At 41.9% G+C, this 14,357-nt stretch overlaps 1 protein-coding gene across 1 annotated transcript in view; it reads right to left on the bottom strand.

The window, feature by feature from the left end:
* tmtc1 (transmembrane and tetratricopeptide repeat containing 1) overlaps nucleotides 1-14,357 on the bottom strand; it is a 146,529-nt gene that overhangs the window by 44,229 nt on the left and 87,943 nt on the right. Inside the window, exons 7-8 of the mRNA XM_022749816.1 lie at nucleotides 11,679-11,868; nucleotides 336-457 (exon numbers count right to left, since the gene is read on the bottom strand). Coding sequence (XP_022605537.1) covers nucleotides 336-457; nucleotides 11,679-11,868 — 312 coding nt within the window. The remainder of the gene's footprint in view (nucleotides 1-335; nucleotides 458-11,678; nucleotides 11,869-14,357) is intronic.

Genomic DNA, 14,357 nt, shown 5'->3' with positions numbered 1-14,357 from the left:
TTATTACTGAGAGAAAAGGCGGCCAAACCTACAACATCTACCTTAATTATGCATTAAAGCATTTTTTATGTAAGTTATAATGTTTTTCTTTTTTACAAGCAAAGACACTTAACCTCACAGAGTCTGACTATTTCCCTTTAATCTTTTGGTGTGTTTAGGAAAATTAGAGTTAATGGGGAAATCTGAAAAACAAAACAAAAACAAAGACAAAATACCAACACAGTATCAAAGAAACCAATTTTCATCGTTATGTTTTTACTCTTTGTACAGCTGCAGAGCTGGAAATATATTTAGATGGGTAGAGTAGGTGGTCAGCCACACATACACTCGCTCACCTCGGCATGTAGAGAACCCTCTCTGCCACGACAAATCCAACCCTGAAGAAGAGGTTACTGGCAGGAATGAAGGGAAATACCAGAAACAACATTCCCACCAACACCTCCCTGCTCTCCTGTTTCTGCAGAGAGAGAGAGAGAGAGAGAGAGAGAGAGAGAGAGAGAGACACAGAGGTATGAGCATATTGACAGCAAACAAACCGGGTGTTACATTTCTTATTAAAACAAGTCAAGAGGCAACAGTGTAACTGCTTCAAACCTCACATTCATTATGAACAGTAATATGTGCTATACACTCTCTGCCAACACACACACACACGCGCTTGAACACACTGCGACATGCACGTTCAGCAGCCATGACCAATCTGTCTTAAATATTATAAATCATCTGTGCAACAGAGAAGCAATTAAGGAGATCAAATTATCAAATTACAGTTAATTCCTTTTCCTATAAAGCCCGTATCTGAGGCCATTCATATTTCATAATGCCTACAGCCTCTGCCTCCTCGCCGTCCATGTTATCCCACCATGGCTGTGTTTATTTGAACAAACAGGCCTCTAATTGGCTGAGTTGGCAGCCCCTCGCTGGGTTGAGTGGATTGGCTCATTAGCAGTAATGAGAGCAAGAGAAGTGTGAAGTGCTGATTAGCGTCGCTCCAATCAGAGGCTTGTTCTGCTGTCAGCGGGCTCATTGACGGCCATTGAGACCATCGCTGACTGGAAGGGGACCTGTGGTGATATCACAGACACACGACAAACAAACACTCTGAAGCACTTTGAGCTAGAGAGGCAATCCTCCGCTGGTAATGGCCTGGATATTATAGAGGGGAGGAATATAAACACACAGCCGGCTGCTGATACGATCTGACATCAACACTACCATAAACATTATGAACATCTCCAAACATAAACAGAGAACTACTGATAGCATCGTAATGAAGCTACAGTCATATTACAGAGAGTAACGCACACACTGAGAGTTGATGATAAGACAACGGACCGCTAAAAGCCTGGGTGTTATCTGCACAAACAAACTGCAGTGCACTAATTATGATTATAGATGAGGTAATTGTGTTCAGATATTATTGACAGATGATTTAACTACACTGAAACTGGTTTAAAAATCCCCTTTGTGCGTTTATTAAGCCATATACAGAAGCTACAGACTGCCACAACAGAAATGACACAGAGTGTGGAGTAGAGTGGTTCATTTTATGTTATTTTTTTATTACTTAATTTCTAAAAACAATATATTACGGAATATATACAAAACACACATTTAAAGTAAGTTATTTATAAATGTTTGTTAGCTAGTCATCAGTGCTTAGAGTCGATTAAAAATGTGGTTGACTTTTATGGTTGGTTGCATGGAGAAGAAGCTCTCTTATCTCTCTTATTATTCATTACTGGGAAATGACGGTGTATAGCTGTGGGGGTTGGCCACATTCTTAAGAAAAATATTTAACCAATGATTAACTCTCCACCTCTTCCTGCTATCTGCTAAGATGCTATCTCGAGCTAATCCCCCCCCACATTTAGCAGCATTGCTTCAATAGGCTCTTTTTTTTTAATCAAATGTTTTTACTTTCCACAAAAATGGACATAAACATAATGATGTACAGGCAGTGAACAAAACGTGACATCAGAGTAAGCACCCCATCCACAAAACTAAGAAGTCAAAAAAAAAAAAAAAAAAGAAAAGAAAAGAAAAAAACGGAATAACAGATGTGGATCAAATACGTAGCAGACAAGAGATCATGAGAAATACAGAAATCACAACAGGCCTTTCACTGCTTCAGCCGGTGAGAGCCACATATTCACATTCGCCTCTTTAGCCACGTTCATACGAGACGTTGATAACTCCATTTAAATAACCTCAAGAAAAGTTAGAACCCACTGTCTTATGGAGAGAGCGTGCGGGGGCTTCCGACGCTTCGCAGTCATTTTCTTAGCAGCTGTTAAGCACTAAACGTTTCTGACATTTAGGCGCCTGAAGTGAGGAAATGTCGTTTAGGAACAAAACAGGTATGGCCGCAGGTACTGTCTCTGATATGACTGCCATCAGAATTGGGCAACACTGCCATAATTGGGCAACAGGGGTCTTTACTGTACACATGGTACACGTGGCATCATCAGTAACTTTCATGTGATACACCTTGCGTGGTGTCAGGTAGCTTGGATAGACTCTCTACGGACCCCTGTGACATGCAAAATGAGGGTCACTTGACTGGCAGGGGCAGTTGAGCTAGCACAATGCTACCTAGCACCAGTGGCTCATTGCTCACCTTGCACCACGATTATTAACACATTTGCTGCTCCCGCCTGCCTAACTCACACTGAACTCCAATGATAGTGTTGTATATAATAATATTGAGCTGTTTAGAAAAATAAAAATGTAGAAGGACATAGAAGCACTTTTTCCTCAAGGAAATCATGGAGGCTGTTTAAATGACAGGAGGACCAGAAAAACAGTAGCTAACAATGACTGTCATTTTTACTGGGCTAGGGGTGGGAAATTACAGCATATGCGCTCCGTACAAGATTACAATCACTGACCAGCTCAGGTAATGTTGAAATCACCCACCTCCGCTATAGAGAAATAACTCCAGTCTGATTGAGGCTTCAGTGTCACATATTTACCTCATAAATACTCAGTAGCTGGGATGACTGAAAAAAAAGGGATTTTTCTCATAGTGTCAGTTTTCTTGAAAGGAATTCAATGAAACAATAATGGAAGACATCAGTCCAACATTCAGAGCTTGGTAGAAGCCAATATTATTGATTTCTTACTAAACCCTTGTATTATGAGGCAAACCTCCCCCCCCCCTCTTCATATCTTCTCCAGCATTCCCCTGGTCTGATATCTGTTCATCTATTAGTTTCTGTTAGTGTCAGTCCATTTCTGTTTTTCTGTTAGTCCACTAGTTTATCTGTTCATTATCTTCTCCTCTGTCCATCAGTTATTTATACATATAGAGGAAACACTGATTCACCTGTAAATTAATTTCATTCTACCACCCGATGCTGCCTTTAATCTGAGCAGCTTTCTATTGTGCAACATTTGTGGCTAATGCATCACTTAATGACACGAAGACAACCATCAGTGCGGTTTCCAGCGGAGTTGAGGGGGTTGTTACTTCTAATTGCTGGCCACCTTCCTAACTGCCTGGCATCATACTCTACTTTTATTTGCTTTTCCCTCTCCTCTCTCTTTTTGTTTTCGTCCTCTTCACGGCTTCATCTCTGCTGTTCCTTTGTTATTTCCAACCGTTTGATCCTCTGCTCTGCTTTGATTTATTTCTTTGATTTTCCTCCTTATTTTTCATCGCCTCAGCTCTCCTCCATGCACCGCGGTGTGTCATCCAGTAACCGGCGCTTCATTTAACCGTCGTGACAGTCTCACCTCGGCCGGTATAGCTGTACCTCACCTGCCGGCAGACTCGCTGGGTTCACCTCAATCATTTCAGTGTACAGTGCTAAAAATTTGGACAATCATGTCACTTCCATCAACAAGCTGAAGAAGAAGTTATTCTGAAATGCAATCCTTCCTGAGATAACGAGTAGGTCTATGAGTTCACATGACAGCTGTGGAACAAAAATGCCTCTGAAAAATGTACCAGTAACTGTCTCAGCCTCTTATGTGGCTTCAAAAAAAAAAAAAAAAACCATACACACAAACAGCAGGGAGGGAAGAGAGGGAGAGAAAATGTAAAGGTGGTGCAGAGCTCCTTCTTACTGTATAATATTACAAACATCAGGTGTCATGCATTGTTTTTTTATGCTTGTAGTGTGAATATCTTTTCGACATTTCTCCTGAAGTGAGTACTGCAAAACCTTGTTTCAAAATCTGATAAGAATCTTTACCAGCCATGACAGCATGTGGCTGGTATTGTTTTTGCCTTGTGAGGCAATGTGTGTGTGTGTGTGTGTGTCATCGTGGCAAAATGTGGCCCTGGAGAAACTTACTGTACCCGGGGGCCTCTCTGCGTGGAGTTTGCATGTTCTTTTCATGCCTGCGTGGGTTTCCTCCAGGCTTCCTCCCGCAGTCCAAACGCATGCAGGTTTAGGTTAATTAGCAACTCTTAATAAGGTGAAATGTGAATGCTCGTTTGTCTAGACCCTATGAGGATAATGAATAAATAACTAATGAATACTCGTGGGTCAGAACATTAACATATTGAAGGGCGTTGCAGCTGCTGTGATCCCAGCACAAGATGGTTTCAAGTGTTTTCTGCATCCAGGAGAATTGGCAGTGCTCACAGTGTGGGGAGGCCATGCTCTGCTCCCAAGGAGAGACACAAGTACTGTCTTCAAAGTCCTTGTTCTGAACTTAAAAGGTCCAACCCCAAAACTGCTCCAACTCTGGCAGCAATATGCCACCTTTTTGCCAACCAGTGTATCCTTGGACATCACTGGTAATGCAGACCTTTCTGACTTGCTTACTTTTGGTCTCAGTGAGTAAAGGATGGAAACTCACAATGACAGTATGGTGAATTCTCTGTCCATCTCATTTGAAAAGACTCCGAAAGCCACAGCTTTGTAGAATATCATTTGAAGGAGGTTCCCCATTATTAAGACAGTTCTACCCTCTAGGAATTAAAACCATACTTTTGGTAGTATCCAAACTACCACAGACAACAACTGCTTTACTTCCACCATCAGATTAATGCCTTAAAATACTGGAGTGGAAAGGTATCAAAAAGTATCGCAGGTATCACATTTTCTTATTGGAAAATCAACTGAGCAAAAGCTTTCACGTACCATCCACAGACCCACAGGTGTTGCCATTTCCCATGAGGAGCGTGTGGTTTGTGGCTACGTGAGAATGATGTTTATATCTACCATCGTCACCTCTTAGACTGGTGACCTGTAACCAAGCTGGCTGATCTGTACTTACAGAAGGCAAAGCAGCGCTTTTATCACCTCAGCCAGTGAAGAAAACTCTACAGACTCTAAAAGACTCTAAAGAACAAGGTCTGTTAAAAGCACCATTGTCCCAGCATTCCTTGTTTTGCTGGATCAGTACACTAGATGGTCCAGAGGGAATCTTACCACCTCTGCAATGGAGTCTGGAGTTTGGAAGACTTAAAACAAGTGTACACCAAGACTCAGGAACAGTTTCTTACCCCATGCCAATAGAGCTGTGAATGCGGATCCTGCCAGGAACCAAGGTTAGAGAACCCATACAGCACCCTAACTCCCCTCCTCTCTCCAGTACACTCTCAATTTACATATCTTTTTACCATATATTTCAGCTCAGCACAGTAAATTTAGTTAACATAGTGTTATTTCAATCTTTTATCTATTTTGCAGAAAGTGCTGCCTATTTTACGGTTTGCATTTCATTTTCGTTGTCTTAATATTGCATGCCTTGTTTTTGTTGCCTTTTGCAATGTCTTGTCATTTTTGTCAATTTACATTTCAATTTCAGTGTACATCCTGAGGCGTGCATGTCACGAATACAAATCCTTTGCCAAGAAGCAGCCCTGCTTATTCATTTTCAACATTGTCCACAATGGTCTAATACGCCTAGAGATATTAAAGAGATAGCTACCTTGGTTTAAATGAGTTTTGTCACCCAACCAAACAATAATCTCACACAAAGTCCAAAAGCTGGTTAGAAATAAGATGAGACACGATGGTTGGCTGTTATTATTATTATTATTATGCCTCAGGAAGATTCCACCTAGTTTAACAGAAATCAAACCAGAGATGTTAATTCCAGGGGGAAGACCCTCTCCCTCTCAGCCAATAGAATGGCTGCCTGAAGACTCCCTCTAATTTACTTTGAGTTATCTCCAGTTATCTCTGCAAGTGGACCCAGCTGCACCATCCACGAAAAGAAGACAGAGACTGAATGAAGACCTGCCTTCCCACACTGGAAAGGCCAGCCAGAACCACAGATGGCCTGGCACCACACACACACACACACACACACACACACACACACACACACACACACACACACACACACACACACACACACACAGCTTGCTGTAGCCATATAATCCTTGCTAGTACTATGGAGAATTCACTGCCAAATTCATCCAGTGCACTTTTCCCTTGCTAATTTCCAAATATACATCTGAGTGTGAATGTGTGTGTGTGTGTGTGTGCCTGTGCTTCTGTCTTTGTGAGGTCCAGTTTGAGTTTTAGACCCGACGGAGTGAGGACATTTTGGCTGGACCTCACAACTTTAAAGGGCTGTTTCGAGGGTTCAGAGGGTTCAGGTCAGAATTAGGTATAGGGAAGGGTTAGGGTGGGGGTGTGTCCCTGAAGTTCACCGGACTCACTGTCATGTTCACGAAATCAGTTTGAGAAGACTTTTTCTTTGTGACATGGAGCATAATCATGATGGAAGTTGCCATTAGAAGATGGTGAACTGCGGCCATGAAGGGATGAACATGGTCAGCAACAATACTCAGGCAGACTGTGACATTCAAATGATGATTGATTGGTATTAAAGCCCAAAGTTACACCATTACACCAAAACACCAGCCTGGACTGTTGACACAAGGCGGGTTGGGTCCGTGGATTCATGCTGTTGATGCCAAATTCTGACCCGACCATCTGCTTCCATTCCTGTTCTTCGTTGACTTTGCTGACAGGAAGTGGAACCTGACGTGGTCTTCTGCTGTTGTAGCCCATCTACCTCAAGATTGGATGTGTTGTTCATTCTGAGAAGCTCTCCTGCTCACCACAGTTGTAAAGAGTGGTTATTAGAGTTACTGTAGCTTTTCCGTCAACTCCAACCAGACCATTCTCCTCCGACCTCTCTCATCAACAAAACCCTACGGACTGCTGTGTGTGAGAAAATGGAGCTTAATTTAAATTGAAACTCCAACCTGCCTTTAACACAGGAAGGAAGTTTAGGGTCTTTGGGCTCGCCATTAGGTCGTTAACGCTGCGTCGAGGGAGAGGGCAGGGACAGGCGTGCTGGGGCGCCAATTACTTCGAGAGGTCGCAATGGGGTCACCGCCACTTTATACAGCACTAAACTGCAGCGGGAAAAGGTCGCAAGGGTTGGGTATAGCATATTCATACCGACAGCTGTGACAAATTTGTATTTACTGTGACATTTGTGCATGTGTACGTGACTGTTGGTGCCAGTGTGTGTGTGTGTGTGTGTGTGTGTGTGTGTGTGTGTGTGTAAGACTGACTTTTAATTCATGAAGTGTGACCTTAAAACCTCTGCATACACCATTCACATACCTTTCTTTCTCTGTCTCCAACACATGCAACAATAACAGTATGTGCAGTGCTGACAGCCCTCACAGGTACAGTTAACATTTGAACACAAACCATTACACAATCTTCTCCCATCCTGCAGGGCCCATACTGTCATAAAAGACACAATATCTTTCCATAGAGACAAATCCACGCACATCATCTTGGTGGCAGCGCTCCCAGCACTGCTACAGGCTCCGCACAATTCTTCTCCCGCTCCCCCGTCTACACTCAGGATCCTTCTATGAGTAGCGCTCTGAGCCTGTCACGCCCACACACTTAATGAATTCAAACACAAAAGGGTTCAGAAATGGGATAAACAAATGTGGAAAATCACTTCATCTCCGTCATCTCTGGTCTGGTTTGACAGTACTGAACCTGAGGTAGGTGCTAGGTGAACTGACTGGTGAAATGATGAATCGAATGCATCTCCCCCTTTACAAATGAGAGCGATTGGCCTTGAGTGAGCACTGTGATCAAAAGGTCAGACTCTGAGTCAAGCTCCACAGGTCCAGCTGTCGTTACTAATTACACTGCCTGACCTGATGACCTGTCGCGCAGCTGCTATAAAAACCACTGTGGTACTGTACTGCTGATTCGGAAATGGAACTATCGTGGCATTTTGAAAAGTCAACGCTGTTTTATTATGCATGTTCCAATTTTAGTAGTTGAAGATAAAACAAATAGATTTTGTCCAGTTTGTGCTATCTGGGCTCCGCATCATATTAATCACCTAAGTCAACCTGTTGCCTCAAACTGCATTTTGCAAATTGACATTCAGTCTTTCTAAATTAATTAAAAATCCAAAGTAAAAAAAAAAAAAAAAAAAAAAATTATAATATAATATAAATAAAATTGCTTTTTCATCCTGGCTAATGAGAAATGATTTAAACTAACATCTTGACATTTTGGTGACATTTTGCTAATAGTTACAGGAAATAAGAACATTAATGACAATCTCATGTGTGTGTATGAAGCCAGAGGCAGGAGATGATTAGCTTTACCTTAGCTACAATTATGGATTGTGAATACATTTTGTGAGCCAAAAACAGTGTGTTCAGTTGCTCTGTGTGAGGCTTACATTCAGGCTTTAAATCATGTTGTGTGTCCCTGCTTCGCTCTTCAGGCAGCGGAGAAAGGCTTCCTACTGCCCCTCAGATAAATTCAATTTAAAGAACAACTTTCGTGCACAAAATGTTCTGGACAAATAAAGTGATTCTACTTGTACATACAGAAGCACCAAGCTCTTTCCTCAACACTGCCGAAGCTCTGATGGATGAAGAGAAAATGATTTTCGAATATTTTGACTTGTCAGAGAGCACGAATCAGTAATATGAGTCATGACTTTTTCATTGCAGAGAAAACGTTACCAGATATGAATACAGATCTCCAGAATAAACAGTCTGCGAAGAAAGCAGCAGCAACACCTGGCAGCATTTAGTGTAACTAAATGATATTTTCTGCCAAGAAACATTCTGTTTGAGGAACGATTTCTTCCCCAAAACTGCGGCACAGTTCAGTAAAGACTCCTTGAACCAAATATCGTCTGAAATGTGAGGAGCAGATAAGCAGAGAGGCTCTGTGGGAAAAGGAAATAAGACTGTAAAGTGGTAGGAGAGAGCGGGAGGTATTACAACAAGCTGGTGCTGATTGAGAGTGAAAACCTCTTCCCCACAGACAACATCACCTTTGGAAAATACACACTGTACATATAGATGAACATATACTTTTCTATCTAGCTATAGTTATGTAGGAAACAATAAAGTTCCTGAGAGATCAGATAGAGAAAACTACTGTGAGTAGTTTGAATACAATTTCAGTTTTATTTGATGCTTGGGACACAGCATTACATACTCACAGTCACATCTACAGAGGGGTTACTGGTTAAATATGTCTTCACCTCAATTAGAAACTAATGAGAATCTTTGTGATAGAAGAGATAAAGTGATCTGGACAGGTTGAGTAATAACACGTCAAATATCTTGTAATGTTATTCAAAGGATCTTGTAATTTCTCATTCTAACGAGAAACTGAGCTGATTTTTGTTGTCATGGTGACAGCAACACAATGCCAGCTGAAAAATTATTTTATTTTTATTATGCCTCCGCGCCGGTGACAGTCAGATCTGGCGGCATATGGTTTTCGGGTTGTCCGTCTGTCTGTCCCACGATATCTCAGTTACGCCTTGATTAACTAGGACTCAAGGATGAAGTGTTTAGATTTTGGTGGTCAAAGGTCAAAGGTCAAGATAGTGGCGACCTCACAAAACGTGGTTCTGGCCTTGTGAATACAATATCTCCATAATGCCTTGAGGGAATTTCTTTAAAAATTTGTACCAACGTTCAGTGTGACCTCACAAATCACTTTTTAGCCATTACTCAAGACTTCACACAGCAATTATGACAAAATTTCACATAAATGCTTAATATTTTATATGACTCTGGATAAACAAGGCTGTAACCTGAAATTAGTCTGAGTGGCAGAGGCAGACTAATTATAGTTGAAAATGGGAGCAGTTCTTTAGCTGAAGCACGTCTCCTAATTGATGCTATGTGTGTGTATAGAGGCCTGACTGGACTGACCCTTTCAGCACACAAGCCTTTAATGAAGCCCTAATTAAGAGTCCCACTGGGATCTGAGAGCGTGCTGATTAATAGCTCCTTAACTGCCCATAGTGCTCTTTAGTGGAAAACTCAAAAAGACTCATTATGATTAGCAGAGAAAGAATGAGCTGTTGTTGCTCTGAAGATTTAAAGGCTGTCACACTGTTATCATTCAGCATTGTGGTTACGCTTTCAAAAGGCATCCAAACATCCAAACCGAGAGGAATACTGAGTGAAAAAGTTTCGTAGATGTTTAATATGATATCAAGATTCCTCTAGATGTGTTTGAGTCATCCATATCATACACGCAAAAAAAAAAAAAAAAAAACTTCAAAGGAAAGAGGCGCTACAACCTCAAAGAGCTGAGGGATGTTCTGAGAGTCTTTGGTTTGTCCAGAAACAGAACCGCATCAACTGAGCAACTCCAGCTGCCACATCTGTCCACCCACGCTCATCACATCTATAAATTATCATAAAAATCATAAACGTTTCAACTGTTTAACTAATAGGTTTTGGTTATTGATTATGTTACATTATATACATTATAATTTCAGAATAGATTACCTGAGGAAAATAGTCTTTTCCTGCCTGTAACGGAAGAAGCCGAAGCCTGACGCCACACACAGCTGATGATTTACTGCGCCATGAGACTATCTCAACCGTGTCATAGACCCAGCTTTGTCTCCGCAACACGGATCTACAGTGAGACTGTAACCAAGGTTACAACCGCACCCACCCCCACCAATATTAAAGTGTTGGTAAAAACAATTATGCTATTCACAGTCTTCACTTGTTCGGTTTAAGTAATAGGTTAGGTAATATCTGTCTGGAGAGGAAAGAGAGCGAAGGCTGCGTGGTCATTACAGTTACCGAGGTTCAACATCTGGGGAGGATGAATGTGCCGAGCAAATTTCATGACATTCTTCCTGTTAGCATTTGATATTGAAGTGTAACTGGAAATTTTGGCCTGATGGTGTTGCCAGATGAAAGGTAAGGAGGTTGTATTCATCCTCATGGGACCATGATTATCACTTGGTGAGTTAGGTAGCACCAAAGCATTGCTTACGATGACATTTTAACTTGATGGTGTCCTCTGATAAAAGGTTAGAGAGTTAGGAATCCTTGGACATCAACTTTTAAGGACCATGAATATCTATATCAAATAGCTGTTGGGTATCTTACTCTGGACCAAAGGGAGGGAATTGGATAATCACTGTGAACAGATCTACCCCATTTCCAATAAAATAAGAGGTTTGCAGACCTTTCCAAGCCGGCTCATAATTATTTAACAAAAAATGCTGAATGCTGAATGCTGAAAACTGCCACTGTACCTTTTCTTGATGCAAGCATAGTGTTTTTATTTGAACCTGCGGGATGTTAGTAGCTCTAACAATTCTTCCCGTTCTTCAAAATGAAGCATATGAGAGCTGACAAGCATCAGGAGGCAACGGAGTTCATGGGAAACGTGGTCTTGGATACTTTTTTAAGCTGCTTGTCACTTTCTTGCTCTTACCTGCAGTGAGAAGATGCAGTGCAGGCAGAGGGCAACCATCACGACAGCCAGCAGCACAGTGGCCACGTTGCGTACGTCACCCAGCGCCTCCACCAGGGGAATGCTGCCCACCTGCCAGTCATAGCACAGCACGATGGGGGCCAGCAGCAGCCAGGCATTAAATGACAGCAGGTACGAGTAGGTCAAAACCCTGGGGGCAGGAGGAAGAGGGAAAAGGATAGATGGTAGAAAAAAATGGAGGAGAAGGAGGAGGCAAGAGCAGAAGAGAGAAAAGAAAGAAGATTTTGAGTCACACAATGATGATATATTAATTATATATATAAAATCATCCTGTTCATCTCGAGACTTAAAATGTTTGGCAGTGAGGACAAAGGAAATATGCGGTTGTCCAAAGCTGAATACTGATCCGGAGTAATTCTCTAACCCGACATTTAGAGCCCAGTCACAGAGTGTGCTGAATGCTAAAAGCCTGTCGTGCTGATGCTGCTTTGGCTTTTGCTGTGTTTGCTTTGCTGGGGTAGTCTTTTTTTTTTTTTTTTTTTCCCTTTCTCTACATTTCTCTTAGTGGGTTTGAGACCTGCGTGGCTGTCTGGAATATTGATCTGCACCGCACCGTGGCAGGTATCTGCTTCTATTAAAAACAGCCAGGACAGCGTCAGATGGAGACACACTTGGTCGGGTCCTAACAAGGACAAGAGGGGTCAGAGGAGGCGGAAAAACGAGGAATGAGGAAAGGGCAGAAAGAGCCACAGAGCATGGATGATGTGGGCAACATACACACACACAAACACACACACACACACACACGCACACACTGGATTTATGTCTCTCGGGGGTGTGCGGTAATTTATACATTACTTGTGCTGGTCAATGAATTTAATCCTGTGTGGAGTATATATATGTGTTTTTTTTTTTTTTTTTCCCCCCACCCCAGTTATAATTACAGCCACAATTGCCGACTGTTTTTCAGCAAACTCACTGGTCCTCCTGTAAATCAAGTCCCATCCAGAGCAACATCCTTGTATTTGAAGCTTTTTCCATGGAGAGAGCTGCTGTCACTCCACTTTATTCTTTTTAATCAGCTTACTGTGAAGTGTGACTTTTGTTTAAAGGTCCCATATTGTATTAAGGTAGATTTCAATGTGTTGTTTGCTTATAAAGCAGGTCTAGGTTCTATATTAACACTATGAAAGTATCAAAGCGCTCAGTCCACAGAGAAATGCACACAGCCTGTATTCAGAAACTAAGCCTTAAAATGAGCCGTCAGGACTTTGTGATGTCACAGCAAAGCAGTCACTGCTCTCAGCCATGCCCTAAGCCCCGTCCACCTGGACCCACCATCCAACCTTGCAGGATTTTGTTTCTCTGAGTGTTTACCTGAAATCTGCTATATTTTCACTCAATCACTCAGAAAACAGTCAGCCAATCAGAGGAAATGCTCAGATCCTCCTCTCTTCTGATTGGCTCACGGAGCCGTTATTACTAGAGCTCCAGAGAGAAGCCTGAGAGAGGAGGTGTAAAACTACATTGAGATGGTTTTTAGTTCTTAAAACCACCAATATATCTTCTTATGGATAAACACTTCAAATAAAACACAGGAGAAGTGTAAAATGCGGGACCTTTAAAAATGGAGAAAACAGGGTTGCAAAAGAGTTTATATTTAGTTTAACACCAGCATATAGGCCTATTTGGGAACCACTATAACAATGGAAAAGAATTAAAGTCATCATGAAAGTGAGACCCCATAAAAGCTTATCCAATGGCAACTCTGTCATCTGGAAATTATCTTGACATACAACTAATTTGCAACAGCAAATATCTTTTGAAGAAAATGTTTGCTAATCAGGTGGCGTTTTCTATTAATATGAAGAAAGCTTGTTTATCAATGAATCAGGTAAGGTGCAAATGTTGATATCAGTAAAATGTTCAATGATGGATTGAATTTGTTTTTCACCAGAATACCTGATGTTGCAGAACAACATCCACTTGTAGTGACTCCAGCAGTATTAAACTGTCTGGTGGTTCTGTTCAGACTCTCACAGCACTTAATTTCAGGTTTGGGAAAGATCCTGGTCTGGTTTAATACAGAAAAAGTTCACAGTGACTTCACACGCAACATATTTACTTACATTTAACCAAAACCACCATCTTTCCCCTATCATTAACCAAAGAGCTGTTGTTGCCTAAACCACAGACAACAGACGTAGCCCAGGCAAAGTAGCTGGTATGGGCCTCTCCAGGGAGCAACTGTGAATGTCGGTCCATGGACCCCATGTCAATAAGTTTGACATCAAAGAATAAAGATAAGGGTCAAAGGTCATCGACAGGGAGGAGGAGATTCACTTCTGATGCCAAAAACCATCGTTGAACAGACACAGGTTACCATCTTCCCTAAGTTATGACCACCTGTTATCACCTGACCAAAGCGGTGGTTAAAGGCTCTGAAAAGGTGGTTTGTTAAATTATCATTCCTTTCCCGCAACTGACTTTCTGCAAATCTGAGCACCTCTCTGAGTTGATTCCCCACTCTGACTCCACCAAAACAAGGTTACCACACAAAAGGCTTAAGCCCTCATTGATTCTGACAGAGGCCGCGTAGCACTGAATTCTGAGCGGTCGTGCTGTGACGCAGGTTAGGCATCGATTTCCTCCAGGACGAGCTCAACGTGGCAGCGAAGC

This window comes from Seriola dumerili, unplaced genomic scaffold (assembly GCF_002260705.1).
Source record: "Seriola dumerili isolate Sdu_G_001 unplaced genomic scaffold, Sdu_1.0 BDQW01000138.1, whole genome shotgun sequence".
Taxonomy (NCBI): Eukaryota; Metazoa; Chordata; class Actinopteri; order Carangiformes; family Carangidae; genus Seriola; species Seriola dumerili.
Note: the sequence above shows the minus strand (reverse complement) of the source record. Positions and strands in the feature narration are given on the sequence as shown.